The sequence below is a fragment of the Calonectris borealis genome, chromosome 5, assembly GCF_964195595.1.
Source record: "Calonectris borealis chromosome 5, bCalBor7.hap1.2, whole genome shotgun sequence".
Lineage (NCBI taxonomy): Eukaryota > Metazoa > Chordata > Aves > Procellariiformes > Procellariidae > Calonectris > Calonectris borealis.
This window is the reverse complement of record NC_134316.1, coordinates 17,787,169-17,815,112: the sequence shown is the minus strand read 5'-3', so window position 1 is coordinate 17,815,112 and position 27,944 is coordinate 17,787,169. Positions and strand designations below refer to the sequence as shown.

Below are 27,944 nucleotides of genomic sequence, written 5' to 3'. Positions count from 1 at the left end.
TGAAAAGTTTTGCAGGTGAGTTTCCTGCTCCAGAGATTCCCTGAGGAACCATTGAAGGGACACCAAAGGCATGTAGCCTGCCAGAAAAGTTTTACTTTACGATTCGTGATGCTTTCATCCCCTGCCCCTAAAAGTTGTTATCAAAAGAGTGACTTGGAGCAGCCCAAATCTCTATCCGTCAAAGCAGTCTTGCCTACCAGCCAGCCGGTTGGTAGGTGACCTTCTGCTTCCAGGGCAGCTTGTTGGGGAAAAGACACATAGCTTTCCTTCCCCTGGATTCAGAGGTCACGAGGGACAACATGTTTAAAGCAAACAAGGCTCTGAAACATCTTTGTTTTAAATTCTTCCTGAAATCCTTGCATTATTATTATACACAGTGTTTTAACATCACCAAGCTATCACCCAAGCAGCCAATATCTCCATTTTGTGGGCACAGAGCCATGCACCCCGTGGTTACCCTCCGCAGGGATGTGGCTGCGGGCGGCCAGCCGGGGAGAGCCGGGCAGCGGGCACCGGGCTCGGCCCCTGACGCCTTGCAGGCTCCAGACGTGATGCGGGCAGGGCGCGCGCAGTGCCTTGCCGTGTGCGAAATGGGCACGGTGATGGGGTTTCCTGCTCTCCCACTTCTCCCTGCCGTCTGCCAGTGGGCCGTGGGTCCGGGCAGGACTTTCTCCTGCTGCGTGGGCACGGTGCCGGGACCTGGGCACCAGGTGATGCCTTCCGATGCCTCGGTGCTGCTGAGCGCTGGCAGGGGGGATCCAGCTTTCACAAGCCGCTGCAGGTCCCGGCCGTTTTGCTCCTAAACACCTGCCTTTCAGTTACCGCCGAAGAGGTGGAGCAGATGGGTGATCAGGTGCATTTGTATTTTAATCTCTCTCTAAAAGGAACATACAGGCCTTGAAATATTCTGTTAAGCAAATGGCTGCAAACGAGGTGTGAAGCCCCCAGCCAGGACGTACGCCTCATTCTGCCATTTGTGGCTCACCCCCCTTGTCCCCCCTTGTATCCCCCCTTTTTTTTTTTAATTTTCCGGTAGGCATCAATTAGGTGAGGGCTTTTCATTTTAAACATTGGGATTTTTACTCGGCCTGCTAAGGCTGTCAGGTCTAGTTTGCTGCTGAACAGTTCATGCTTTGGTGCTGGACAATGCATGAATGTTTAAATTGCTTGAAATGTCTAATTGAATTATCCTCAAATTACAAATCAAAAAAGGAAAGGCTCACAGGCTCGTTCGCTGGGATGCGTCTGCCATACCGCTGCTTTTCTTTATATTTTCTTTTCTGCTTCCGATTACGACTGTGTTAAATGAAACCTTAAATACTGAAAGCATTTCTGTTTGCGTGTGCAGGGGGAAGCAATGCTGAACGTAAAGGGAAATTTATTCACGTTCCGGCTCTGAGTTCTTTTTGTGCTGCACGAAAACGAGTTCATGAAATTTATATCAATGCATAGGAAAGCAAAACAGCCAGCTGCTATTTACAAAGAGACTTCCTTTCTCTTTCAGCCACAGTGATATATAATATAAAATACTTTCAGGCAGATATATATAAATACCATTTAACTGGTGGTTTTTTTTGTGAGAGCTCACAGATTAAGGAACCCACAAGCCAGAAAGAAGATTTGATGTATCTAGCCAGCACTTATGGTAAAATTAGCTTCTTAAAGCCTTACCATTTATAGAGTGAGGTAGAAATTAAAGCCTGTAGGGTTTTCTTTCATAAGTTGTTAAGGGAGGCAGAGCTGGGTTTCCATGCATCACATTCGCCCTGTCCAGCCCCCTTCCCAGCAGCACTGGAGGCTGATGAGAAGCTCTGGTCAGTGCAATAATGCTACTTTCATAGGTATAATATTTATATGGCATTTTATAATATATGGTAAAGGGGGTTTGACGACCTACCCCCAGCCTCAATCGTTTTGCTTCTGTACCTTAACTTGTTCAGTGACTGTGTACCGGGGGCACAAAGTGGGTGTTGGTGCTGCATCCTGCACCCAGCAGCTGCCCCGTCCCTCCCTCTCCCCAGAAAATACCCCTCAGGGGCCGCACGCTTCACCCAGGCGTTGGTGCCTCCCTCCGTGGCTGCCAGGACATCCCATGTGCTATATGTTAGCCGCTCAGGTAAGGAGCCCTTGCCAGGGCTTACAGCACTGCATGATGCTCACACCAGGAGGGGCTGGGCTGGGAGGACACCGGCATGACACAGGCACTGCTCGGATGCTCAGTCTAATCAGGAGAATTGCTAATCCCCATGGATATACCAAACTCTGCCACAGTGCAAGACAGGAGCAGCAGGACAAGTGTTTAAATGTGGCAGTGAGTGCTTTTGTTTTAACTAGAACCAAAAATGAAACAAGTTCAGAACATGCCAGGAATCTTGGTATTAATATTCCCAGTATTTTTTCCTGAGTGGTAAAAAAATTAATTAGATTCAGGTCACTTGCAAAAGCAACTTCTCTGTTAGCTTGCAAATTGTTTCTGTGCTATAAAAATGGTTGAAGACATAATAGTTATGAAAGAACCTTAAGGAAATAGCTTAAAAAAAATCTTTATTAAATGGAAGATCAGCTCTGAAGGGATATTTTTGATGAAAAAGAAATATCTATTAATATTAAGAATGTTAACACTTCAGTAACTGAAGACTAATACACAGTAAAATGTCAGTTGTGGGTTTTTTTAAACATCTGATTTTTTTGCGGGCAAAGATTACACCTGCATGAATCAAGCATGCCCAGATCAGAGCATCTTGCAGAAATGGAGAAATCTGTAATTTGAAACTAATTGTACTGGACATCTATTAAAATGATGTAGACCTTGGCAATGCACGTGTCCAGATGAAACCAGTGAAATGCACTTGATAATGATTGTATATTACCAAAATCACATAATACACTGCATCTCTCTCATTACAAATCTCTTGCTCCCTCTCCAAATAATATTAAAGCCCAGTAATCTAATTTCTCTCTTGGTATCATAAGGCTGGTTCCCAGTGATGGGGCAGCAGAGGAAGAGCGCACAGGCAACACCAGGCTCTTCAGCATGGCAAGTTGCTGTCTCTCATATTACTTAGCAATGTTCTCAGCTATGCTCAAGCCATAACCCCGGTTTTAGGTTTGGAACCCCTCTGCTGTGCTCTAGTCTCACCAGATATGCACCGACACTCCTGTTGCTCACTGAAGAGCGCCGGTACTTGGGTCATTTTTTAACATGCTCGTGCATTGGTTCCTGTGACCATCTCACCGTGACTAAAGCATGATGAGGGCTCAGCCAAATGGCAGTGAATTCTGGGCAGGTATTTTTACTGTTAGTAGGACTTGAGGGACCTCACCTGAATTTCACCAGGGCTGTGCCCTACCTTTTTCTGCTGACTGGTTTCCGAGTTGTGGCAGTCTCCTCTTCAAAGTGGCGTCATCCTTCCTCTGCTGCAGGCTGGAGGTATGGATGTTGACTGGCAGCTTTGATGCCTGAAGCAGGGGCCAATGCCTTCCAGAGGCATTTTCTTTCTCGGTGGTCACAGGGAGATTTTAACGTGGAAGTTTTCTTTTGCAAAACATGTCTGATATTTAAGTCTGCTGGATATCATAGTATATGGCGTAATGGTTATTGCTGTAATTCATTAAACTGCCACCTGATCACTTTGCATTAGTGTTGGTCTGTCCCATTTAAGGGTCTCTTTAAAGGGATATGAAATCATTCCCAAGGGACCAAGGAAAATTAGGGAATACTGTCTTGGGAATTAAATGCAACAAAGATGCCTCCCCATTTAAATTAAAATCCTCCCACCCCCTGGCTGGTTTCAGCTGACCTCACCTCGGCACCTGGCAGTCCCTGGGAGTTACTTTAGGCTCCTTCTGTGGCTGGGGAAGGAAGAGACCCGCTGCGAAGGAGGGTTCAGGTTGTGATGGGCCCTTGGCTTCAGAGGACCTCACACAGACTGTGCTCTTCACCCCTCTCTGGTAAAGGCATAAAACTGTGAGGGGTGAATCCCCGCCAAAGGATCCGGGTTTAGCTACTGTAAGTCAGTGTTGATCTGCTGAAGGACTGGTCCATAATTTGCTTTTGTTCTTGCGTGGAAAAAGGAGGGTGAAGTCTACAAGGAGTTAGAATATAAAACAGTGCACATTCTCTCTTGCATCAAAATAAACGAAGGTATGGAGTATTATGTGAAAGATAAAGAAATCACTCTAAAACTAGAATATGTTGTTAGGGAAACTTGCAGCACCTTCGGCATAAAGAGAAGGGGTTTCTTGAGCTTTGGGGGGCTGCAGGAATGTACAAGTGTAATTCCTTTGTTCATGAAGCACCAGCAGTGCACATCTCTGGGACTAAGACTGCAGGGTCAGGTGAGACAGAACCAGAACCCAGCCGGACACAGGTGTGAGCAGCAGCCACGAGTTTCTCCAACACCAGAACAGAAAGTGTTCAAGGAAGCAGGGTTAATTTGGGCAGTAAGAGAAGTGCCTGAAGAAGCACTGCAGCCATTCCTCCCTTCAGCGTTTCTCTTCAATGTGTAGACTCTGTTCTCAGCTACATAACTGACAGGACACAGGAAACTTTCTACAAGTACATTTTTATTTAAAATAAAAATTAATTATGGTGCCTTTTTAAAATAGGGTACTGCACAATCTGTATATGCAACACAGTTTTTGGTACGGAACATATTTATTGAGCAATATCCTTAAATACTAAATATACATTAATGGCTTGTTTGAGAAACATGACAACATTAATTCCGATATTTTTTTCTCTTTACTCATTTAACCACTGATACAGATTTCCTATAAACAATATTCGTTTTCATCTGTACATGTGGTACACAGTCAAGAAGGCAGATCTTAGAATATTTACATTCATGCATTGATTTAAACACACTATTTTGCAGTTTAAAATAATATATTTTTGTTTGTACAGGTGCAGGGAATATTGAAAATACATATCTACCATAGGCCTGATTCTCCATTGCTTGGCAGCATCTATGGTCATGACCTGGTTGGAGCAGGAGGCCCACACTCGCTTCACATGCTGTGACCATATGGCATGCAAGACTGGACAATTAGGTCTCTGTATAGATATATATCGATATATTTATATCTTATACTTCGTAGAACTCTCCTCTTTCTTTCCATGTCTGTTTTTGCAGCATCTATCCAAGGTAGAGATGCTTTCCTGGTCACACCGCTGTGTCAGGTCTGAGCCAGGAAGGGCGGCAGGGCTGGGGCTGCAGCTCCACCTCCCGGGCGCTGCTGAGGACTGAGGAAACTCAAGACTCTGCAGCTCAGGCCCTTAAAGTGCATTCCCTGCTTGCGTCTGCTAGTGGTGATCCTTGAGAAGAAATTTTGAGTTGATGCTCTCCCTCAGGCTGAACACAGCAGTTTTCTGAGTCTGTCTGGTGGTGGTCAGAGGGGTCAGAGCAGAGCAGTTAACTCCTGCGTAGAAATTGGTCACCTTTTCACCTGCTGGGAATCTGGCTATTTTGTGAACGGAGCTCTGCGGGACCTTTCTACGCCTGATTATTTTGGTGGCTAAAAATAAACTCGAAATGCTTGTAAAGATGTATTTTGTATTGCCAGTTCTCCAGATCCAGGATCACTGCTTAGTGAAGCCCTTATCCATCACGCCTATTCCTTTCCCTTTGTATTTAATTATAGTACAACAAGGAAGCACAGAAGCCTCTTTTATAAAAGCTTTGCAAGTCGTCTGTAGAGTGTTAAACACAACCTTAAACCACATCAACAAACTTCAGAAATCATTCCTCATGACACCGCCTTTCTAGCCTCTCTTTTCTGAAGACTTACATCTGCTTCCAGAACACTTTTCCAAGTGCCTTTCTGAAGGTCACCTTAAATTTTGGTGCAACTAGTCAACTGTACTTAGGCAGGAATCCAAAGGCAAAACTACCCTGTGCAGGATTTCCCATCTCTCCCCGCCGTGGAGCTGTGCGGGTGCTGGGAGCAAAGGCTCTGGACAAGCAGAGGAGCAGCGCTCAGCCTGTCTGCTGCTGCTCTGTGGCCAACGGATTAAAAAAGCACACTGGGGAATGTTTGTTTATGAAATATTATGGCGATGATGTGCCCAAACATGTTTATTTAATATCAGCACGTTGGCTATAATGACAGTGTAAATCTGCCTATGCAAATAGGCTATCTGAAAATACTGCCACAGAGCTGGTATTTTTATCTTGATTATACAGATGGGCAAATTGAGGCACAGAGAGGCAAAATTACCTGCTAGTAAACAGCAGATCGGTGGCAGAGTAGAAAGTAGATCCCAGTCCCTGCATGCTGCTCCTTGACGTGTCCTGCCTCCCCGCTCTCCATGAAGTTTTTAATGCTTAGTTCCACTGAGGAGACCTCAGGGGGCCTGGGGTGGGTTTGCTTGTGGGTTATGTCATGCAGCAGGGTTTTCTCTGAGTGAGGACATTTTACCATTGACATCACTGAAAATCAGACCGTGTCCGGTGACCATCTCTTTAGACTTTTTCTTGCTAAACCAGACGCCTTTGGATGGACATAATGAGCTACAAATCCCTTTTGTGATTTTGGTCTTACAGAACATGCCTTTAAAGCTGTATTAGGAAATAAATAAAATCAACAACCTTTAGGAGAAAGTGCTAATCCTGAGCCTGTACCATGCTAAACTCATCTGCATCCATACTTTATACTCTCAGCTAAACATGCAACCATCTCAAACTACCACTGCCACATTTAGGCAGAAACAACTGGAGTAAAAAAAGAAAGGCAAACATAGGTAACTACACCAAAATAAATGTTATAGCTTAAAAAATACTCTAGAAATATACTCGCCATATTTTTATTATAGTATTTAGGAGCTAAGTGCTTTAGGCAATCAACATTTGGGATACTAGACTCAAAGTGTAAATTCTGTCATTTTAACCCCACTTTGGATCTAAGAACATATCACTGGGTCTTGTGCAAGCACACAACATGAATATGGCAGGGAATGACCGTACTCTTGGGCAAAGGGTTACTTATTCCCTTTCACTTTTGTAATTGCATTCACTTCTCAAGAAAGTCTAGCCTTTAAAAAATAATTTTATGTAGCTAAACTTCTACATAGTGATGACAGGCTAAAAAGCTAAATGAATAACTCCATAAATTTCTCAACAGCAGTATATAGCAGCATTTCATTTTATCATTGAAAAGATACTTATATTTACATACGCCCTATTGTTCAATAGGTAATAGAAAACTAGAGATGGGCCTGAGCTGAAACTGCTGATTTGAACATCCCGGAGCTTTTTCGGGGAAGGTCGGCAGAACATCATCTTCCTCTACCATCAGCCCAAATTCTACATGCCGGCAATAGACCCGCCGCAGACAGAAATGCCTTCAAAACCAAGGTCTGATTTCTGCAGTTCAGGCACATCCTTATTGAAAACTGAAAGCATCGGCGTGTTGCAGTACCGAGGGACGCGACGGCCGGGCACAGCCACATCCCGGAGCGAGACTGGGTCGGTGCCTGGGAGTTACTCACAGACACGGAGACCGAGTGGTATCGAAGCTTGACATCCAGACAAGAAGCCAGGGTGGAAATTTGTCTTTCACTGCATCACTACTTTCAGTGCAGAGGTAAATGGAGACATACATGTGGAGGTGTGACACGAAGGAAAGTTTTCAGGAGGTGGGGAAAGACCAGCTCGGCTAGTCTCACCGCCTTTATCCTACTTACTGAGTCTAACCTGAGATTCTACGTGAAATGAATTTGGATGGATTCGGCTTTGCTTTTAGTCTGCAATCCACATCACGGAAAGTACAACACTAAGCTATTACGCTGGATTTGGCACGATCGGCAGTCTCTGCCCAGGAGAGGCAGAGATTGAGTTAACGTGGGCACAACCAGCTTCCCAGACCCTCAAAAGTGGTCCTCCAAGCCAGACCTACAATGTCCTCGGTGGGTCAGTTCAGGAGACTCGACACTTTCAGGAAACAACACTAATCAGTGAATGAAGAGGACTTCAAAGGGCTCCTAGTCCTTTCAACACAATCCCACCCATACTCACGCCAAGATGTAAACAACGTCTTTCCTGTAGGGGTTTCCCTGGGGAATCAGCGTGATGCAAACACAGAGAAACATGTAGAATTTCACAAAGGAAGAACTTTTTTAAAGATAAAAAATAAGGTGTGATGCAAAAAAGGAGACCGATTATGAAGTTATAACGTTCAAAGCACCTCTTAATAACATCTCTCTTTCAATAGCAATGCTAATTGCTAAAAGCTTACATTTTGATTTCTTTTGCCTGAAAAGTCTTCAGCCATGGAAATTGCATAGTCACCAGCCTGCAGATGAATTTCCTGGAATAAGTCACGAGTTCATGCAATTTTTGGTTGCTTGATGGCTTAACAGAAACCTTTGTTCCCTTTTTAATAATGAAATAATAAGAATGATAAGAATGACGTATAAGCGTACAAAACTGCACAGGCTGGACAAGCACATAGGTGACACCTCCCACCCTTGACCCTCAGACCCATTTATAATAAGCTGCTGCCACTCTGGCAGATCACCTTCTCCTGCAAAGATCCTATTTCAGCAGCTTTTTGTGGACACTCAATTCAAACTGAAAAGTTGGGGGGAAGAAAGGAAGAAGAAGAAGCGGGAGGCATCGCGACATCGCTTTCACGAGATGCAGCATGCAATGCTTATGCCTTTGTGAGGCCTTTTCTCCAGGCAGCCCAGGTGGGCGAGTTTATCTTCCCTTGGAGAAGCAGCAAGCCTGAAGAGCAGCCTGCTTTTCTCTTCTGAATCGCTGATGCATGCGCTATTTCTGAAATGAAGTCCTTGGCCACGGAGCTCCTTTCGTTGCCTTATTTCACCCACCTTGCATACTCCGTGTGTGTGCTTTGAAAGTTTACCAGCTCCTGTGCCTTGGCGGGGTTTTGGGGATTATACGACCGCATTATTATCAACTGTTTTGTTGTTTTGGGAGGAGGTCATTGCATATTCAGCCCGACTGGTTCCATTCTCTTCTTTTCTCATTGGTTTCCTTGGGTGATCCCAGGTTCGGTGATGTATAGGCAGGGTCAGGGGAGAAGAAAGGACAGAGATAAACATCTTCTTTGTCAATACAGATTGAAATCAAGGACATGTAAGGTCCATCATAACACTGAACTTTTCCTCTCTATTTTCCCTTTCTGAACACAGGTCAAACCAGCAGTTAAATTTTGTCAAGCCTCATGATCCACCTGGAAGATGAGGGGTCTGGTCCTAAGCCCTGTTGATCTCCCCGTGCTAGCCTGTGTATAGATACAGGTGTGTATGTTGCATGAGACAAAGGCTGCTGGAAGGAGAGCCCTCCACCACCACCTGGAATGGAGGCCTGGGTGCCGGGTCAGGCTCTTTCTCCTCAAAGTGCATCATTCAAACTGGGATGATGACCAGTCATGTCCACTGAGTCACTCACCAGTCATCATAAAACCACCATGTTTGGTCAGTAGGAGAGGACTCATCTGACCAGTGTAGATATGTACATCTGTGGTGACCACCCCAGACTACCTTCACAGTCAATGGAGAGAAACAGGTACTTTTAAAACACAGTTCAGAACAGCTTAAAGTGGATACCCAAAATAAGTCAGATGCTTTGTCCCCAAGGCATTTGTGTTTCTCTGCATTGCCTGTGAAGGAAGGCTAGTTTACTAGCCCAGACACAGATGTTCATGCTGTAGGTGTCTGAGTTAGCGACTGAAACACGGTGCCTGCGGTGATCTATCAGTCCCCCAACACCAACCACTGAAGCATCCCCTTTTTATTTTGTTTGGTGGCCACTGGCACCATTTGTAACACAGGCCAGGACCAGCAATGCTAATTGTGAGGCAATTCAGTAAATGCCCAGCAAATGCAGAAATCCAACAAGCATCTGCACATCATGGAACAAAATTATCTTATTTGGGATTTTAAAGTGACTCTGAAAAGGGAGACCTGAGCATAAGTCCCGTAACAGACCATGTTACATCATGTAAGCGTCTCCCCCACAACTTCACACCTCAAAAGCTGAAGCTGTACACATAGTAGGAGGCAAAAGCTTTGTGCTTTCCACACGGATATTTCAGACATTAGTGCTTTGAGTTTAAGTCTGTGCTATTGTTCTTGACATCGTTTAACAAAACAAACAACAATTAATAAAAAAATAGTTAATGACATTGAATTTCAGCAAAGTATCAGTGAAAGATTTATGGAGAATGATTACAGGAAGATAAGTTTGTTTTGCTTGTAATCTCAAAGAAAATACTTCTGATTGTTATATCTTACGCTGCTCTTTTAACTGGTAAGAGTTAAGGCTTGTTAGTATTAGCCGCGATTCCAGCTGTTAGAGAATGGAAGTGGAAGGGAAGGGGAGACTAAGAGCTTTGTTGAACCCTTTTTCAGCCATTAACATGCTGTGCCTGTCTGTATCTGACACAAGCTTCTGCGGCTCTGCCTTTCATGACATTGTAAATCCACCCCGCCACATCCCTGACAAGAGGAATGGAGAATCTGACGGCAACACTTCTCTTATTTTTTCCTGGGCAGGAAAAATGGTGTGGCTGTCTTTAAACTTCTCTGCTGCTTTCAAAAACTCTTTTTCTCTCCCCCGCCGCCCCGGTTCCAAGCTTGACAATCAGCTCTGTGAATGGTCAAAAAATGAAGACATTTTGGCCACTTCTACTTGCTCTCTGTTTGCCTCCTGTTTACCCCTTCTTTCTTTATTTTGGTCTCCTATGTGTTACGCACCTCTCCAGTTCCCTTTTCTTTCCCTGTCTAGCCTTCCTATTCTTTCTTCATGTTAAAAAATGTCTTCCTCTCATTTGTATCTACATTTTTCTTTTTTCTAGAAGGGATTTCAAGACCGACTTCTTCAGTCTTCCGGAAACTCTTTTTCCTTTCCTCCCCCTTTTTTTGCTTCAGTTTTTCTTCCCAAGAGCAGCTGTTTGCTCTTTCCCCTCCCGAGGCTGCTTTCCCAGCACAGACCTGGGAGGTTTGGAGACTCTCCTCCGATGGTGAGACCCCTCTGGAGACACTGCTGGAGAGGTTGCCGGTGATATTACACCACTGGCACTAGCATGCATTGGAAGTGTATTTTTTCGGAGCCCGCAAATAGTGGAATGGAGATTTTATCAGGGTTCTGCTTCTGCCTTATCAACTGCTCAGGGTTAGCGCTAGCAAAACAGAGCAACTACTTTCTTGGGTCTCAATGAAATGGTTATTTGAGGCATCTATTTATTTATTTATTTATTTTTGGCAGACACAAAAGTTCAGGCTTGGAGAATGCTCTGTTTAACTCCTTCACTCAATTTGTTTCCAAATGCATGTCAGGCATGGATTTCGAGTCAAACTTGCCTCAGTTACACCATTTAAATGACTGGCTTGACAGACTTGTATGCACTTGTCACAGTGATTAAAACTGACCTATGTATTTAGATATGCAAAGTCATTTTGGCCTGTTGTGATTTTTCAACTGCCCTTTTGCATTAGGCCACTAGCTCCTTTTGTGCCACTAGCTCCGTGTGTCACTAGCTCCTTTATACCTCAAATTTCATCCACTGTTGAGATCCAAGCATGCAAATTTTCCTCTTACACACCAAGGGGAGCCCTTTTGTCCTATTTTCTGCCTGATAAGCTAGGTTATGCATGATCTTCCTACGTGTAATACTCCAAGCCCCCTTTCAGCTGAAGTGCTGTGGCCCTGTATTTATGCATTTCCATTCCAGGGTTGCTCTTCACTGGTGAAAGCGATGTTTCAAATTAGTGAGGGAATGAGTAGGAGACTGTTCGTATCTGTGACATACTCACTTGGTGGCAGGTGAAACGGGCTGTTCGCTAACAAGTGGTTTGCATTGCTTTACAGTATGATTTGCTACACATTGTGCTTTGATGTTTGGCAAACAAATTGGTGCACTCTTCACGCCAAACATCTGCGAATGAAAGGTACATGCAACTCTGTACAGCTTAGTACACGCCTGAAATGATGCATCAGGGTCCGTAATGACCTCTCCAGCATGCATATATTAGTTTGCATGAGTCCTAAAATCAAGAAAGCATCAAACAGCCATTTAATAGTGTATTTCACAAGTCAAGCTTCAATTTCAGATGACATTCTGATCACATTATAAATCTTATTTATCAAAGAAATTCACATTGGCTTGTCATATTGGCTTGTACCAGTTCTCTGCAGTCCTGTGTAAAGGTCAACATAACGATGCACAGTCAAACATAATTTGTATGTTCTGTCTTTAGAAAATTTCTTAGAGGAGACACAGTTTTTGGCCCTTGATCATGTCTAGTCACAAAACTCAGTTGACAAAACCCTCCCTGCCAACTTTGGCTACTGGTGTAAATTTGGCATAGACCTACTGTCTGTAAAGCAGTTGTGCAGTAGAGTACTGGGGGAGGGTTTCACCTCGTGTCTCAGTTGTACACACTTAAGAAAATCTCTATATATGACTTCTCAGACAAAATCAAGCAAAAGCTGAGCAGACTATTCATTTAATCAGGACTTTATTATGCCTCATTACCTATAGGCTTATTGAAGCTTTGAGGAGAATATCACCTAGAAATGGGAATAGAAGTTTTGTTCGGAAGAGTAAACTGAAACAGAGTTTAAAAGACACAGCGCAATCCACAGGCTCATACTCTTCAAGATGCTTTGTGCTTGGAAGGGATGAGAGTTAAGAATAAAGCCTGATTTCGTAAGACAAGCCTGAGCGTTGCAAACCTGCTTCCTACTGCCTACCTCCATAGCAATGTTTCTGTTGAGTGCCAGTGCACCATGGCCAGCCCCAGGGAAACCCAGCCAAGCCAGGACGGGTGACCTTGGGCTGGCAGCAGAGAAATGAAGGAATCTTAAATTCCCCTCCTTCTGGGGCTCCCATACCCGACTCAGCACTGCCAGGAGACGCCTGCCTCCACACGGGGTTTGCTGCCCTGGATTATCCTCCGAGGGAAACACCTATCCTGTTTCTTAGGAAACAGGAATGGTGTGTCATTCTTCTTCTAAAATGCAGTTAGAGGAGGAAAGGCTGCTTTGCGCTCCCTGCTGTGAGTTGTTGGAGGAGATGGCCAGTGCTCAGAAGACCACAGTGCAACTCCACTCTTTCCTGACCATTGGTACGAAATTGTAAACTGTAGTTAAAAGGCACCTGCAAAAATATATATATTGTATGGGTATCAGTATCAACTGATGAAATATTTTACCAACAGTGAAAGCTGTGAGGCATCTCTCTACCGCCTTTGCGCAGCTGTACCTGTGCCGATGTACAAGAAACCTGTGCCAAAAATCGTTTTGTGTTTTCAATTCCTCTCGTGAAGGTGTTTTTAGTAACACATAAAGAACTTGTCTCTCCGCACAAAGCAATTTCACCTTGAGGTGGCTCCTACCATGAACAAAGCTGCTACCAAGCTCTGTGGGCAGCCCTGCTTTTGCATGTCACAGCACCGGGCCGGGCTATGGGGAAAGGTGAGCAGCCGGCGAGCTGCCCTACCGCGAGCAGCACCGCGGCTCGCCCGCCCCTCCTGCCTTGCAGCAGCAGGCGCCGGGCCGCGCGTGCGCCTGCCGGTCCCCGGGGCAAAGCGGCAGAAGGGAAGAGGGAAATCAGAGAGCTGAAGATGTATCGCTTATACGTGCAACGACTTCAAAGCTCTTCTCCATACCGATGAATATTTCATTAGCTATCAACACATAAAAATTAATGATTTTCAATAAAACTGGGTCTCATACGACACACCCATTTGCTTCATAGGACTGGTCTATCCTGATGTGCCCCCAGTGCACAGCAGAAATATCGAAGCTACCTATATACCAGTAGAGATCCAACAGCAGCAGCATCTTCCTGGGTTACAAAAGTTGTCCAAGAAACAGGGTAAATACCTGGTAGGTATATATTCACTCAGCTTCATCTCCTGGGCTAGGATGCTAGCAATACCTGTGGCAGCTATGTTTAGAGCTCTTGGCTAGACTTCACTGCTGGAAGCCCAGACAAGACTCTTCAAAAACATCCTTATTGAGCAGATATAGGATAGGAATGGAAGAATAAGTTTTGTAATGCTATTCAATTACAGAACCATCTCTCCCAGTAACCTGAATGTTTATAAGATCATGAAGAACGTGAATGGAGGCTGTTTACATCCCAGTACCGGGGGCATTCATCAAACAGCTGTTTGAGTCATGCTGGCCGCCAGCCATCAGAGGTGAATCAGTTCCTGCGACAGCAACGATGGGAGAAGCGAACTTGCTTTCTAAGACTGGTTTGTGAACAGGACCCCTGCTAGGGCTCCATGCACTAACAGCAGTTGCTTTCTGGGACACAGCCATCGAATTTGTGTGCAGCCACCCACCACGAGCCTTGCCTAATGACTAACCTGGGCTGGCCAGTCTGGCGATATGGCCCAGACATATGGGGCTCATGTTAAAAAAAGGACACTTCTCTGGAGATAATTTTGAGAGTCATGGAAAGAGAGTCACATTCTGACTTCTCTCTTTGACTGTCTCAGAGGGACCAGAAAAATTCAATCTGGATGTTTTTTGTTTGACGATGTAAAGATAGGAATCAAAGAAGAATCCCTAATGATGAAAATTCTCTGAAACTTTAGTTTTTCTCTAATAAATTAGTTAACAGCCATATGTGGACCATCTATCTGTCCAGAAAACAAGCAGCATACTATTCATTCCTCATAGGAAGAGGTTACTGGCTCAACTACCTCCTACATACAAAGCAAATGTTTTACAGTTATAATAAAAAGCAGCTCCATCTGGACAACTGTCAGCATTGCACTCACTACTGCTCAATGTTTGTCGAGGACCACTGTCCAATACTCTCAATCTCTCAAGGCTTTTACATGTATTCCCTGTATTTCCATCTTTGGTCTGGTAAGTTAGATAGTCCAGCATCTAAAAGACATACAAACTATAAACACAAATAAGTGTTTGTTAGTTATTACTTATTATCCCAATATGTGATGTTTTTGACTTACTCTTCCAAACTAAAAGGTCTTATAGGTAACCTGGATGCTACCTGCACTGTTTGGAAGGACCATGTATATTGGGCTACTTTCAGTTTTGGACATTTGATGGAGGTCTCTTTCCTCAAGCTGCATTGCCCTGTCGCTCTTTATGAAAAAGAAAGGAGGTGTCTTTTGTGAATCAGAAAAGGCCGGTCTTTCCCTAGAGACCTTTGAGTACTTCAGTCTTAGCCAAACAAAACTAGTGGCCAGCTGATAAATAAGATTTATGGGAGAAAGTGAGCATACAATTTTGAACATCTCCAGACCTCTTCTGTCTCTCTCACGTGTGGAGAAGGGGAGAAGATCTGTCTGTACAAGCGCACAATGCTAGGACCATTATGCAAAACGGGAAAGTCTCTTTCACAGCACTGCAAGTCACGTCGCATCAATAGGCTTTGATGTAGTCCCAAGATACCATCTCCTAAGGAGAGTTTCTTCTTTTCTGCCTGTTTACATGAGCATTTTCAAGCCTGCAATTTACAGCTAATTCAGCTCTCCCTCACAGCCATTTTTAGCTGACCAGTTTCTGGAGTATATTTAAGCAAGCCCTGCAGGCTTGTGGGCGATTTCTGTTTTGGGGTGCTTCACACTCCCCTGTGATAGTCAAATCCCCCTCGCTGTGCATGGATTGAAGTTCCAGCCTTTGCTGAGTGCTTCCCTCAGGGAAAAAAAAAATCCATACGGAGCTGCTCTGCAGCCGTTCATTGGCACTTAGAGGTTCCCTGAGCTGGTGCGCTTGGGCTGCAAAATGTGGTGGGCAGATCTCTTTCTGCAGAAGTGCATCTATTCCAGCCTGCTGAAGTCACTCTGGGTATATCTGAAGGGAGGATTTGGCCTGTTCAGATTGCAAGTAATTGCAATAGATTGCTGAGCCACACAGCCAATTTAAGAAATTTAAGAAGTGGAGTTTAGTCTTCATTTATTTTAGGCAGTGCAAAGTCAGAGTAATTCCACAGACTTTGGTGGACTGGAGGAGGATTTATTGTGATGTTACAGAGGAAGATCTGTCCCTGGGAGGCTAAGGTGATGCAATCACATTTCCTACTAGGTCTTCAATTAAGCTCACTTCAGAATTATGCTCCTACACAAAACCAATCTTAAGGAAGAGAAGCAGCTTTATTATTAGGATACTGGACTATTAGCTGACATAATTGACAAAAGTACTTTCAGTGGCCCCTCATGTTACAACCCATTCTTTGCATTCCCTATAATGATCTTTAAAAGGTTTTATTGACTGGAAGGATATTACTGACGTTATCCATCGGGTGTTCTCAGTGCAGAATACACCATCGATATGTTTTGATGACAAAAGGAAAAAAATGAATGGGCCTGATGTAAAAAAATGAGCTCATGTTGCCAGCCTTTCAGCCTGGCAAAAAGCCACTAAATGAAAAAAAAAAAAGAAAAGGAAAAAAAAAAAAGAAGATATTAAATGCATGGAATGAAGGCACCCTGCTTCTAAGAAAAGCAAAACATGTCTGGAAGATGGCCACGGCCATGGCCATGCCTGGCAGCTGCTACGCACTGGCAGTGCCCTTTGGGGATGAGCTGGGCACATTCCTGCTCCTCAAAGGCCTGTCCTGCCACAGAGCAGTGTAGGCAGCTAAGGTACATTCATGGAGCTCAGTTCATGGCGCACCACGGTCTGCCAAGCAATGCAGAAACAGCCTGGGATTGTCAATATATATGTCGCTCCCAGATAACCGGGATTATATGTAACTCTATTGCATTAGGCAGGATCTGCCCTAACAAGTCTATAATTTAAAGAGAGAAGCCAGCTCAAATTTCTGTCCAAATTTCTTGTGGAAGACAAATAAACAAGTTTGAACAATCTAGTCTAATGAAAAGAAAGAGGGGATGGGATTGGTCTCCGGGAACACCAGGAAAAGAAAAGCGTGTTTGAATGGAAGAAATGGGAAGTAGACATGGGTAAATTTAGACTGGAGATGCAAACAAAGTTCTTTTACTCTCAGAAGAATAACGGTTTGAATTGGGACTGCTGGAGGAGGTAGAAGAGAGAGAGGGAAAACTACACAGCTTCAAGAAGGAGACTGGTATGTTTATGTAAAAGATCAAACGGCACAGTGCCCGCAATACTGGGGACAGACATGGTGACCCAAGGGTCTTGTTCCAGTCCTGTGTTACTAAGATGTCTAGGCTGCCACCCTGAAGAATCAGAGAAGGAATACTGACTGCTTCAGGGAACTGAAACAACCAATGTAACAGGAGAAGTCACTTCACTGAACTTCAGGTGCAGCCTCAGTTTCCCAGGCGTTGATTCTCAGTGATCAAGGCAATACTGATAGTCAGAGCCGGACTCGGGGTGCATTGCTCTACTACGGCACCCAGGTAGTAGATGGCTGGGAATAGGTAACAGCTGGATAGTGAAGGCAGTACACTCTCCTACTTTGCTTTTTTTTCCATTTCATGCAGATTGGAAGGGGGAAGTGAGTAGCATTTCCCGGAGCCCTCTTGTGAATATCCTCCAGACTAGTGCAGACTGGATGCATTACTGCAGTAGTGGCTTTATGCTGGTGTCTCACTAAATCAAAGTCACGGAGCTTGTGTAATGATGGGCAAAAATTTAAGGCTGCCCCCAAACTGGACTGTGCACACTCTCTGGGGTTTTGTGCCCACAGACTGAATGCACATGCAGGTTTGGTCCTTCATTTCTGCACACATCTGTGACAGCTCTCCATGACCCACACAAAACTGAGACATGCACATCCTCACAGGTGCTGGCATGAAGGCAACAAACACGCCTCTGCTTATCTGCCACTTAGTAATACAAAAACACCAGTGGAAGCCCAAACTGAGATCTTTCTCTTAGTCCCTTAAAATTCTCCAGTCCTCCTGGAACAAATTGAACACCACCTATCACGATTCAATGCTTTCTATCTTCAAAGTGCTTAACAAACATTAATTAGGAAATCTGGAGAAACATGCTTTTCAAGTGCCCAGCTGTACCAATCCTGATCAACACCTTGCTTTTTTTATGTAGTCAACACATCTAAACATATACATTGAACAAGACATGACAACTACCTAACTGCTTCTGCTCAGCTACAGTAAGGCCAGTAAAAGACATTTATAAACTTATTTAGCTGGGCTCCCAATTAGAAGTTGTCCTTAGATATCTATATTGGAGGGGAAGTGGAGGAGGGAAAGGTGCAGGAATCCTCTACCATGTCTGCAAACTGGCCGGCTGTTGGTGCCCTGTGCTCCAGGTCAGGTGGGCATCAGTACTGGAAAAACATGGGGTTGGAATAGTGAGGTGGCAGAGAGAGGAGATGAGCAAGGGCTGCTCTTCACTACTCTCTTGCCATATCTGAAGGACAGTATGTCTCTCACCAGCCAAGTGACTGTAGATATTTCCATTTTAGGCACTGGACTTTTCCATCCCCTAAACAAAGTTGATCTTCTATGCTACTTTGTGCCCAGATTTTTTGCTGAATGTAGATAACTACCTTGCTATTTGATCCCTTGCAAACATAGGCAACAACTTGAATGATGGACTTGATCCATACAGAAGAACAAGGCTATTGCTATTTCACAGAATCATTTAAATAGAATTTCAGAAAATTATTTAAACAGTTATGATTAATTTCTGTGCCGATGAAAATTCTGTGCAGATTTTCCGTTATAGAAATGTCTTTAATAGAAGAGTGTCTGCAACACAAATAAATGCAAGGAGCTGAGAAGAAAGTTAAAACTTGTAAAATGAACTGACCTTTGCAACTATTTAGATCACCTTGCATTTGAGACAATCTGTCCCTGACACCAATTAGAGCAAGACTACTGATTTCCAAGCAGCTGCTTCTGACTTTCTCCACTCACAAAGAACAGCCTGCAGAGCCAGATCCTGCTCTTTGCAGGATAAATGCAAACCCACTGTAAGGGGACAGCACAGGGTGGTCCCAGCCTTCCCATGTGCAGCAGGGCAAGTCCATACAGAGGCAGAGCAACCAGCAAGTCCTGCACACCTTGATGTCTACAGAAAGATTTGGTTTTGTGCAGTTTGGGAGCTAAGTGGCTTTAGTCAATTGTAACTGGGGACAATTTCTGAGGAAGGATTTGAGTTCAGCCAGTCTCCGCACTGGCTTCCCAGGGCTCAGAGCAACTGAAAGGAAGAGCCAGGTTAGCCTGCAGTTCCTGCCGCCTGGGAGTATTAACATCTTTCATAAGGTTTCATGCTACTGCCTCAAAAAGCAGACACCAAAGAAGGCACCATTTCTCCATCTGGGACCTCTTTTCAAAGGCCAGAATGAGGAATGACCCTATTTTCCCACTCTTGCCTTGCACACAGCTGGGATCGGACCCTTTGCATCAGACCACCTGAGAGCACTTCATTCCATCACCTGGCGTTAGCTTGGGGAATGGATGCTGCGATGCCGAGCTCCATAAGTGCCCTCTGACATGGCTATTTAGCCAACTCTCTGAGACGGACAAACCAGGAGCATCGTTGTCCAGCCCAGACATACTGGAGGGGGTGGCCACGTGCCTGCCGATGGAGGGGACACCAGAGTCAGAGCAAGGTAAGCATGTGGCAAAGCAGGACCACCCCAGTAGATGACATCTTCTCCCACCCCCAGCTCTGCCCACGCTGACCTACTGTGTGTCTCGCCTTCGCAGCAAGGCTCTCTCGAGCAGGGAGCTGTGCGCTGCTTAGCAACCCAGGAGCATTATAAATATTTAGCAGTAAGTATGGGGGGTGCAGAGAAGGAAGGACAGAAGTAGCAGAAATCAGACCGTGCAGCCACACAAGTGGTGGCCGCACAGCTGCGAGAGGCTTGAGGGTGGCTGCAAGCGATCCAAGTGCACCCGAGGAGTGTGGCAGCTTTGCGCAGGGGGACCCTGTCCGCAGCCTTTGCGCCTTGGGCAGTGTGGCTGCATGGCAGCAAACAGCACAGCAAGGCAGGGGTGTGTGTGAGCTCCCTTCAGAGCAGCGGGGACCCCTGAAACCAGCTGGGGACAAGCACCCCTGAGCCTTCTTTTATCAACACTTGCTCTCAGCTAGGGCATGGAAAAGCTGAGATCTTGTTTGGACACCAAGTTGCGACTAATTAGACAAAGGTATGAAACTAATGCACATAAATTACAGCATGAAAGAACGCTGCTGTGGTCAGATGCCTCGTTACCTCTGGCTGAGATTCCCTGCACAGGAGGAAGCACGTCCGAGTGCAGCTCCTGCTGTTGCCTGAGCTCTACCTTCCCCCAGGGTCTCTGCACACAGAAGTCCAGGTTAGAGCCAGGCATCAAAATCAAAGTCAGCAGAAGCCACGAATTAGAGGAGCCAAGGGTGGCCTCAAACCAAGGTTGCTGGCCAGAAGCGTGCCGAAAGGTCAGGCAGGAAGGGGGTATCATCTTCTGCGTGATCAAATCTGGGGCAACATGGGGGTGATGCAGGAACCAAGGTTTTGTGGAGAACAAGAAAGGGCAGAGACTGGAGGGGAACGGGGCACGCACACAGGACTGAGAAGTGTGCTGAACAGTCCCGAGCATCTTGAAGGTGATCAGATGTGTGTGATGGGTCAGGGACTGACTGGTGCTTAGCTGCTCCACAGTTAGGTCTGGCTTCTTGTCACCCCGAGGCAGAGCAGAGCGAGTCCGGGCAGAGCCTGCCTGGGGCAGCATGGGGCACGTGTGGGAACTGTTGCGGCATTTCCACACGTTTCTGGCTTTCTCATTCCAACTTTGGGGGTTTTAGAGCTCCTGCTCTAAATCCACCATGTCTGCCGAACCCACCGGGAGCTGCAGTTGTTCAGCCACTGGAGAAATCATGCTTTACTGCTTTTACTCCAGACGCACTGCAAATCCTTCACAGAAAATAAAAGGGGGCAATAAAGGCACCCAGCAGGTTCCTACGGGATTCTCGTTGTGTAGAGGAAATTTCTGGGTGATACAGAGCTGGAGTAACGGATCTACACCCCCACCCCACTACCATGGGTACAATTTCCTCTGAGTCATAAAAAAAATTGTCTCAGGCACCCCAGGTTGCTGCTGCTGGGTTCTTGCAGGCTGTAACAAACACAGTCCTAAGCTCAGATATGCCAGATAATCAAGCCAAAAACCTTCTTCAAGTGTCCCTGCACACTGTGCTGGGTAGATCTCAGCCACAGCTGTGGCTTTTCACCAGCAGGGTCAGCCACAAGTGCCCTCGTGTCAGCTTGTAAAAACTATCATTGGCTTAAAAATTAAATGAATTTCTAAGAAAATTTTATTTCTTTGCCTTGTAGGATTTTGAATATATAAGAGTCTTGAGCTTAAAGTCAGTTTTTAGACTAGTAGGTGACGAGCACCCTGATCTCATATTTATTCAGATTACTTCAGAAGTTATAGCTTTGGGAAAAAATGTAATAAAAAACTCATGGTAAACCTGGCAACTCTCCTATATGTTTCAAAGCTCTAGTATCCTCTTGTATCTTCTAATTGTGCTGGGGTAAATCAGGAATATTTCAACCAATACAATTAGACCAGCATAAGCATCATATTCTGGCACGAGCCTGTAAAATCCACCCGTGGCTATTACAGGGTTGCACTGTGGCAGTAACTGTACAATACTTGAATCTATTGCAAGACTTCTGCCCATTCGATGTGGCACTCCCATCTGCAGTAGAAAACAGAAAAATGGCATGTTTGTTTCTGGTCACGGTGAAAGGTTAATTGATCACAGGATAGACCATAATGCTCTACAGATTTCTGTTGGCATCTTTGTCAATACATCACAAATTAGGAGTGAGCAAGTGAAAAATGATCCATAGGAGAGTATTCTGTGAAACACTTGGACCACTTGTTTTATGCTAAAGACTAAAGCCTCCTGAAGGCTTCTAGTGTTCCCGGTTATGAGAAACAGTGGGGCATTTTATCCGTTTGTGACAGCAAACTTTCTCCCTAGCAGAATGTGACTTTGGTATAACTTAAAAGAGACAGAGAAATCCTGCCATATAATAGTTATGCAAACCTGTAGTGCTTATAAAAATCCCAGACTGACACCACTGAAGAGCAGATCCTCCTGCTTATCCGACCAACACGTACTGCACAGGCAATAGCAAAGCAAACTTTCCTGCACAGCACTGCCCATGCGGCTTGGCTCAGCCATCTCTCCAAATGAAAGGCTATTTTATCCATTTTACTCATCAGCCCTTGATCTGTCAAATGAACCTGCTAACAAGTAGTAGCAATACTTTTGCTATTCTACTTAAAAAATGAGGCCAACCCTTTTTTGTCTTGATGCACCCAAAAAACATTGGGCAGCGCCAACTGTTAGTCCCCCATCCAAAATCCCCAACGATGCCCCTGAATCAGCAGAACGAATACAGCAGAGCTCTGGCGTCTCCAGTGGGATTGGGTCAAGTTGTAAAGCTGTTCAACAGCTTGTCTCATACGTACTACCCTGGAAATTGCTGCACAACCAACACCCAGACTTCAATACTGTTTGGAAGAACAACTGGTTTTCCTTGTACTAGCACTCAGTTTTCATCAAGGAGAGCTACATTTAGATTAATAAACAGTGACAGCTTTGAAAGAACACAACAAAACCAACAAGAACTCAGAGAGGTTGTAGACTCTCCATCTGCAGTGATATTCAAAACCCAGCTGGACACAGTCCTGGGCAACCTGCTCTAGCTGACTCTGTTAGAGCAGGAGTTTGGGCTAGATGATCTTGAGCTGTCCCTTGCAACCTCAACCATTCTGTGATTCTATGAACTCATTTCTTGATGGTTAAAAAACGGCATCTCCTGCAGAAAGACTGGTTGCTCAGGGTATTTAAATTGTCATTAGTAGATCGTCTGCAACCTCATTCCAAGGATGGGAGTACATTCACCACTGGGAGATGATTAGACATAGAGGCTAAGCAACACATGCGGACGCTGGGCTTTGGTTAGAGGTGGCAGAAGACCTGGACGGTGGTGCTCAGCAGTAGATGCCAATGCTGTTGTTGATAAGCATCAACATTCAGCCAGTGGAAAAGATAATCAGGCTGTAGTGTGACTGTCTTTTCCTTGCTCTTCCAAAATTTTGAAGTTTGTCTTTCTTCCAACTGCCCTCAGTGACATTCCCAGGTCTTCCCAATGAAGACAATATTCCCTTTTGAATGGCACTTCTTAGAGGTTGACCCCTTTTGCAGTGCTGAACTGGTTTGACGTTAGGGAACTGCATCAAAGGCACACGGATCTGCCCCCATAGACCTTCTTCTTCCCTTTGAGTGTCCTCCACTGAAACAGTACTTTTTAACCCAGCTTTTCCACTGACTATCTCACTTTATCTTCTGAGTAATTACCGTCTTTCCAGCGATCTGCTGAGAATTAAGGCGCCGTTTCAGTACAAACCCTTCTAATGTGTCAGGGAGAACAGAAGAGATTAACAATCTCAATGCACCTTGACCTGTCTGCCATCAGCCATGCCGTGAATGTCCACTTCAAAGCGATTAAGCAAGTTTAGGACACTGTCCTGTCTTCTCTCCCCGCATGGGAAAGCATTGTTTTGTTGCAATTAGTAATGATTTTGGACTGGATTGTGCTCAGCCTCAGTGCTTCTCATAGGAGGCGGCCATGTGGAGGACTACACAGTCCTTGCTCTTTGGGGGAGGGAGTGGTACAAAACAGGCTGGGCAAGAGGTGTGGGGCCATGGCCTGCTGAGCAGGACATTCACCCCTGCACCAAGGGACACACTCTTCCACACATAGCAGCTCACCACAGCCCCAAATCCTGCTTTTTACCCTCCTTAAACAAGCCTCTGTATTTTCCCCTTGCAAGCACCTGCCTCATTTTGTCAAACAAAACCAACTTTCTGAACCTTGCTCCCGCTACTGAAATTAGACCTTGCAGTATACAGGGTCCATAAATCATACGCTAATGCTGAATACCCTAGAAAATGCCTGAGCAATGGGTTTTAAGACAGTTTAAATATGACCTGTCATTTTATTTCAGTACAATGTTTTCTTCCATTTAATTACTATTTGAAGGTGAACTCAGCGCCTATTTAAGGAAGTGCATATGTAGGCATTTATGGTACCTTCCTCTCAGGCTATGGGACACATAAAAACGGTGGCTTGACAAAGTTAGAATAGTGAGTAAAAGGTATATCCTGTAAAACTTTGGTATCATCAGCCTGCTTTCTCTGCTGACTTAGCAAGAGGGCTCTTTGGCAGCAAACCCTGTGGTACATCTGAGAGCAGAGGTATCCATCCTACCTAAAATCCAGCAGAGCCAAGGAGTCACATCCCTAGGCACAATGGGCTACTCATGGGTCATCTCAGACCGTATGGATGTTCTAGAGATACTAAGTGCAGGTTTTTCACATGTTGGCAAACCATTCGAAACACCTCTTGCCAAGTTGCATAGCTGGCGTGGAGACCTGGATCCTCAGCTTTCTTTCCCCTTTGAGGTTTGAGAGATGGCTCCAGTATTTTAATTTTATACAGGGAGCCAGGGATTTATTTTTCCCTTTTATGTAAATATCTTACTCCCCCCAGAGACACTGACACACCAGTGAGCTGCAGAAATAGGATTACATACTGCAGGTCCCTCTCTCCCTCATCTCAGTTGCTTATTTACTAAACAACTCTCGTTAATCCTCTTTACTGTGTTTACTTCCCACTTCCCTCCAGCCTTACTGTCTTACTATTATTCAGGTGCTTGGAGAGGTTAAAAAAAAGCTTAAGAGAGAGACACCTCCAGAGCTGATTAAAATGAATCGAGCTCCACTGATTGTTTTTGAATCTGCACTGATTTACACCGGATGAAGATTTGTGAGAGATGCTGGCATTCATGGTGCACTTGCCCAAGTCCAGTAATACTGAAATGATCCAGCTTTCTCCAGCCTGTGCTAGTTTATGAATTGTCCTTGGACTTCCTGCTTTTACTTCTTGGTGACAGTCTTCCAGGGGAAGAGAAAGAATGGCAGGTTTTTACAGACAGAGACATGGTAGAGAAATACCTGGAGCTATTCCAGATTTTGAACGAGTTATTCGTCCGCTCACGCTAAGCGCTACAGAAGTCTCTGGGTGTCAGATCACTTGCCTTATCCACGAAATGAGCAGAAGAGTCCCACTGCTTACAGTGGGCCTAAGCTCTGGCCGGTGAGTGATTAAGCCTGTCCTAGAAATCCACAGATATTGCAGACTGATTGCTGCTGGCCCTAAGTGCCAATCCTTAAATTTTTTCTAATGTGCCATGGAATAGTTTCTTAAGAGAAAATTCACATTTTTTCTCTGTCACCAAGACCAGAGAAAATAGCTGTGCCTCCACCACCAAACCGAGGGTGCTATCACCACGTGTGTAACCACGGTGCATGCTGTAACAACACAATATCACATGCGATCTCCTCTGGTGCTTGATCTATGCGATAGCACACATCCGTACGTGTGCTGGTCATGCACTGCCCAACACTGCAGACACCAGCATCGCACATGGGAAATTTAGAGGCTGCTTCAAGAGCCTTCGAAGAGTCTCCCCATATGTATCTTCCCAAGAGTTGAACCTGTCTATCAGTTCTCTGAGTATTAAAGCTGATTTACACATTTTAGTATTAGGTCCCTCATGGACCAGAAAGGTCAAACCCATCCACCGGAATGGATTTCAGCATTTCTTATGACTATTTCATATTGGGAGAACCTGAGTATTTCCAGGGGAGATGCAGGGACGGAGGTAGCAGCATGCTGGCTTGGTTCTGGTAGTTATTTTATACAAAGAAGCACCAATTCACTAGGTTGTATTTTATCACAAAAAGCCTTAGTGCCTAAAATTGGTGATATGCTAAAGTCTTAGCTTTTATGAGGGAAAACAAACCACCCCAGGAGAAACAGTTTTTATACAGATTGAATAAAAATACAGTTGAGTTACGATACCTCGAGGACAGTCACTCCCTCTCTTCCTGCTACAGAAAAGCAGACATGAGGGAGTTAGATTGGGTCTGGCCCTTTGAAACCAGTAAATGAGATTTTAACTTAAGCACAAGAGGATTTTTCTTTCTACTTCAAATTTGATTCTTATGAAAGTGAGGGATTAATACAACAGATCCAAGCTCTGTGCAAATAGATCTCTGCCTGCACTTTCCTACTAAGATGTTTAACTCTCGCTACACCCTACAACCAGATGATTGCTGTTATTTGACTCTTCGGCACCTCTTCAGTGCTTACACTGCTGATTAAGCTGATTATGCTTTAGGCTAAATAGGATATAGATAGCATTGATGGTCAGGCTGTAAACTCCACTTCATTTGGAAGGCTAACAAGCAGACAAATCAAGCTATTCCAGTTAGGCTTTTGCAATACTCTCCTATAATACTTATGGATTTGACACTGGGAGATACATACAATATATGTCTACTATAGTAGATACATAGGATCTACTATAGATAGGATACATAGGATATAGAGAGATATATACATAGGATACATCTATCCATGGGTAAAACTGGCAGTATCGTCCAATCTGAACTCATGTTCAGTAGGTACTTGGTATTTTTATTTTGGTTTACCTCTTTTTTAGCTGATGGGCTGGTGAGAATTTTTAAATGGTTTTCCTGTTGCACCAAAAAAAAGATACAAGCCATCTGCTGCTGCCAAGCCAGTTTCCATGCTTATTTGCACTTCTAGTTTTTGTCGCACCCCAGGCTCTCCTCAGAATGAGGGTTTCCAAATGCGAAGATGTGGATCTCCTTCCCCTGCTCCCTCAGGAAGAGGTAAAAAAATTCCTGACTAAAAACACTGGAAGGTGACAGTCTCATGTAAGGTTTTAGGGAGTGTATATTTGGATAATAACTCTTGCCACTTTCACGTTTACACTGCTCATCAGAAAGTAGGTGATGATCCTCAGTGACACCCCTGAGATGTAGGCAAATGCTTTGGTATCTGTTTCAGAGAAAGGAAACTGAGCAGGAGAGGGCTTTCAGGGTCAGTTTGTGATGGGCACTGTGAACAGTCCTGTCCTCAGCATTCTTTGCCACTCTCCTGGTGCCCCTCGCAGTGACCAGCTACATGACAGCAGGGAACCGAGGCCGGGACACCTCTGAAACCTGCAGACATGCCTGACATCATAGTGCAAGAAGGAAAGGATGCTCTTCAGTGGTGAGACACAAGGCTATCCTCACCCAGAGCTAAGAAAGAGTCGGGGCAGGCAAAGGTGGGGTCTTCAGGCTGGGTTCTGATTTCTACATCAAAGCAATCAGCATGTGCCTTTCCTTGAACGAAGAGGGTTGTGCCATATTGACACAACCCAACCTAGACGCAGCTGGAGGATGAGTGGGTGGGATCCACATCCAAAGCCGATGGGTATATTACAAGTAAGCAGACAACATACTGCCTTGGAAATGGGAGATTTGTTGGAATGACAGAGGTCCCAATTCCAGGAGACGCGCAGGAATGAGGACCCAGGGAGAAGACTGCAGAGGAGAGCTGGTGGGATGGAGGTGTGAGAACAGACGGAGCAGAGCATGGTTATGGAGCCGGAGGCTGGGAACACACTGGAGGGACTCTTGGCTTCAGCATCACCCAGATTAATCCCCTCACTCTTTCTCTAGCCACCTCTACCTCCCAGCAAAAAATAGAGTGAAGGATTTCTCACGCTAGCTAAAGCTAAACAATACAGGCTAATACTCTGTGTCAAAGGCAGAGATGCTTCTCTTGTGAAGTGTCTTATCTTATTTCCCAGCATTTATCAATAGATATCTTTTACAGTGGATCAAGGAACCTGAACTACTGAGGAATGCTGCCAAGCACTTCAGGGCATCCTTTTAAGAGAGCTGTTTTAGAAAGGCCTCACTGATGACAAGAAATGCTCTAGTTACTCTATAAAAATATAATTAATAAGATTTTCTTTTATAGCTGTCTGTCCCACATCTGACCAGTTTTCAGCTTAGCATTTGTCAGCAGTGTGAATGTCAACAATAAGAAGATCTAAGAGACATTTTCACTTTTCTCTAAGCCTAATGCCTGTTCAAGCAGCTGACTTGTAC

At 44.8% G+C, this 27,944-nt stretch overlaps 1 protein-coding gene across 1 annotated transcript in view; it reads right to left on the bottom strand.

The window, feature by feature from the left end:
- Positions 1–4,558: 4,558 nt before the first annotated feature.
- The window catches only part of PRIMA1 (proline rich membrane anchor 1), a 55,713-nt gene continuing 32,327 nt past the window's right edge, over positions 4,559–27,944 (bottom strand). Inside the window, exon 4 of the mRNA XM_075152494.1 lies at positions 4,559–8,996. Within this exon, the coding sequence (XP_075008595.1) occupies positions 8,897–8,996 (100 nt within the window). The 3' untranslated portion in view covers positions 4,559–8,896. The remainder of the gene's footprint in view (positions 8,997–27,944) is intronic.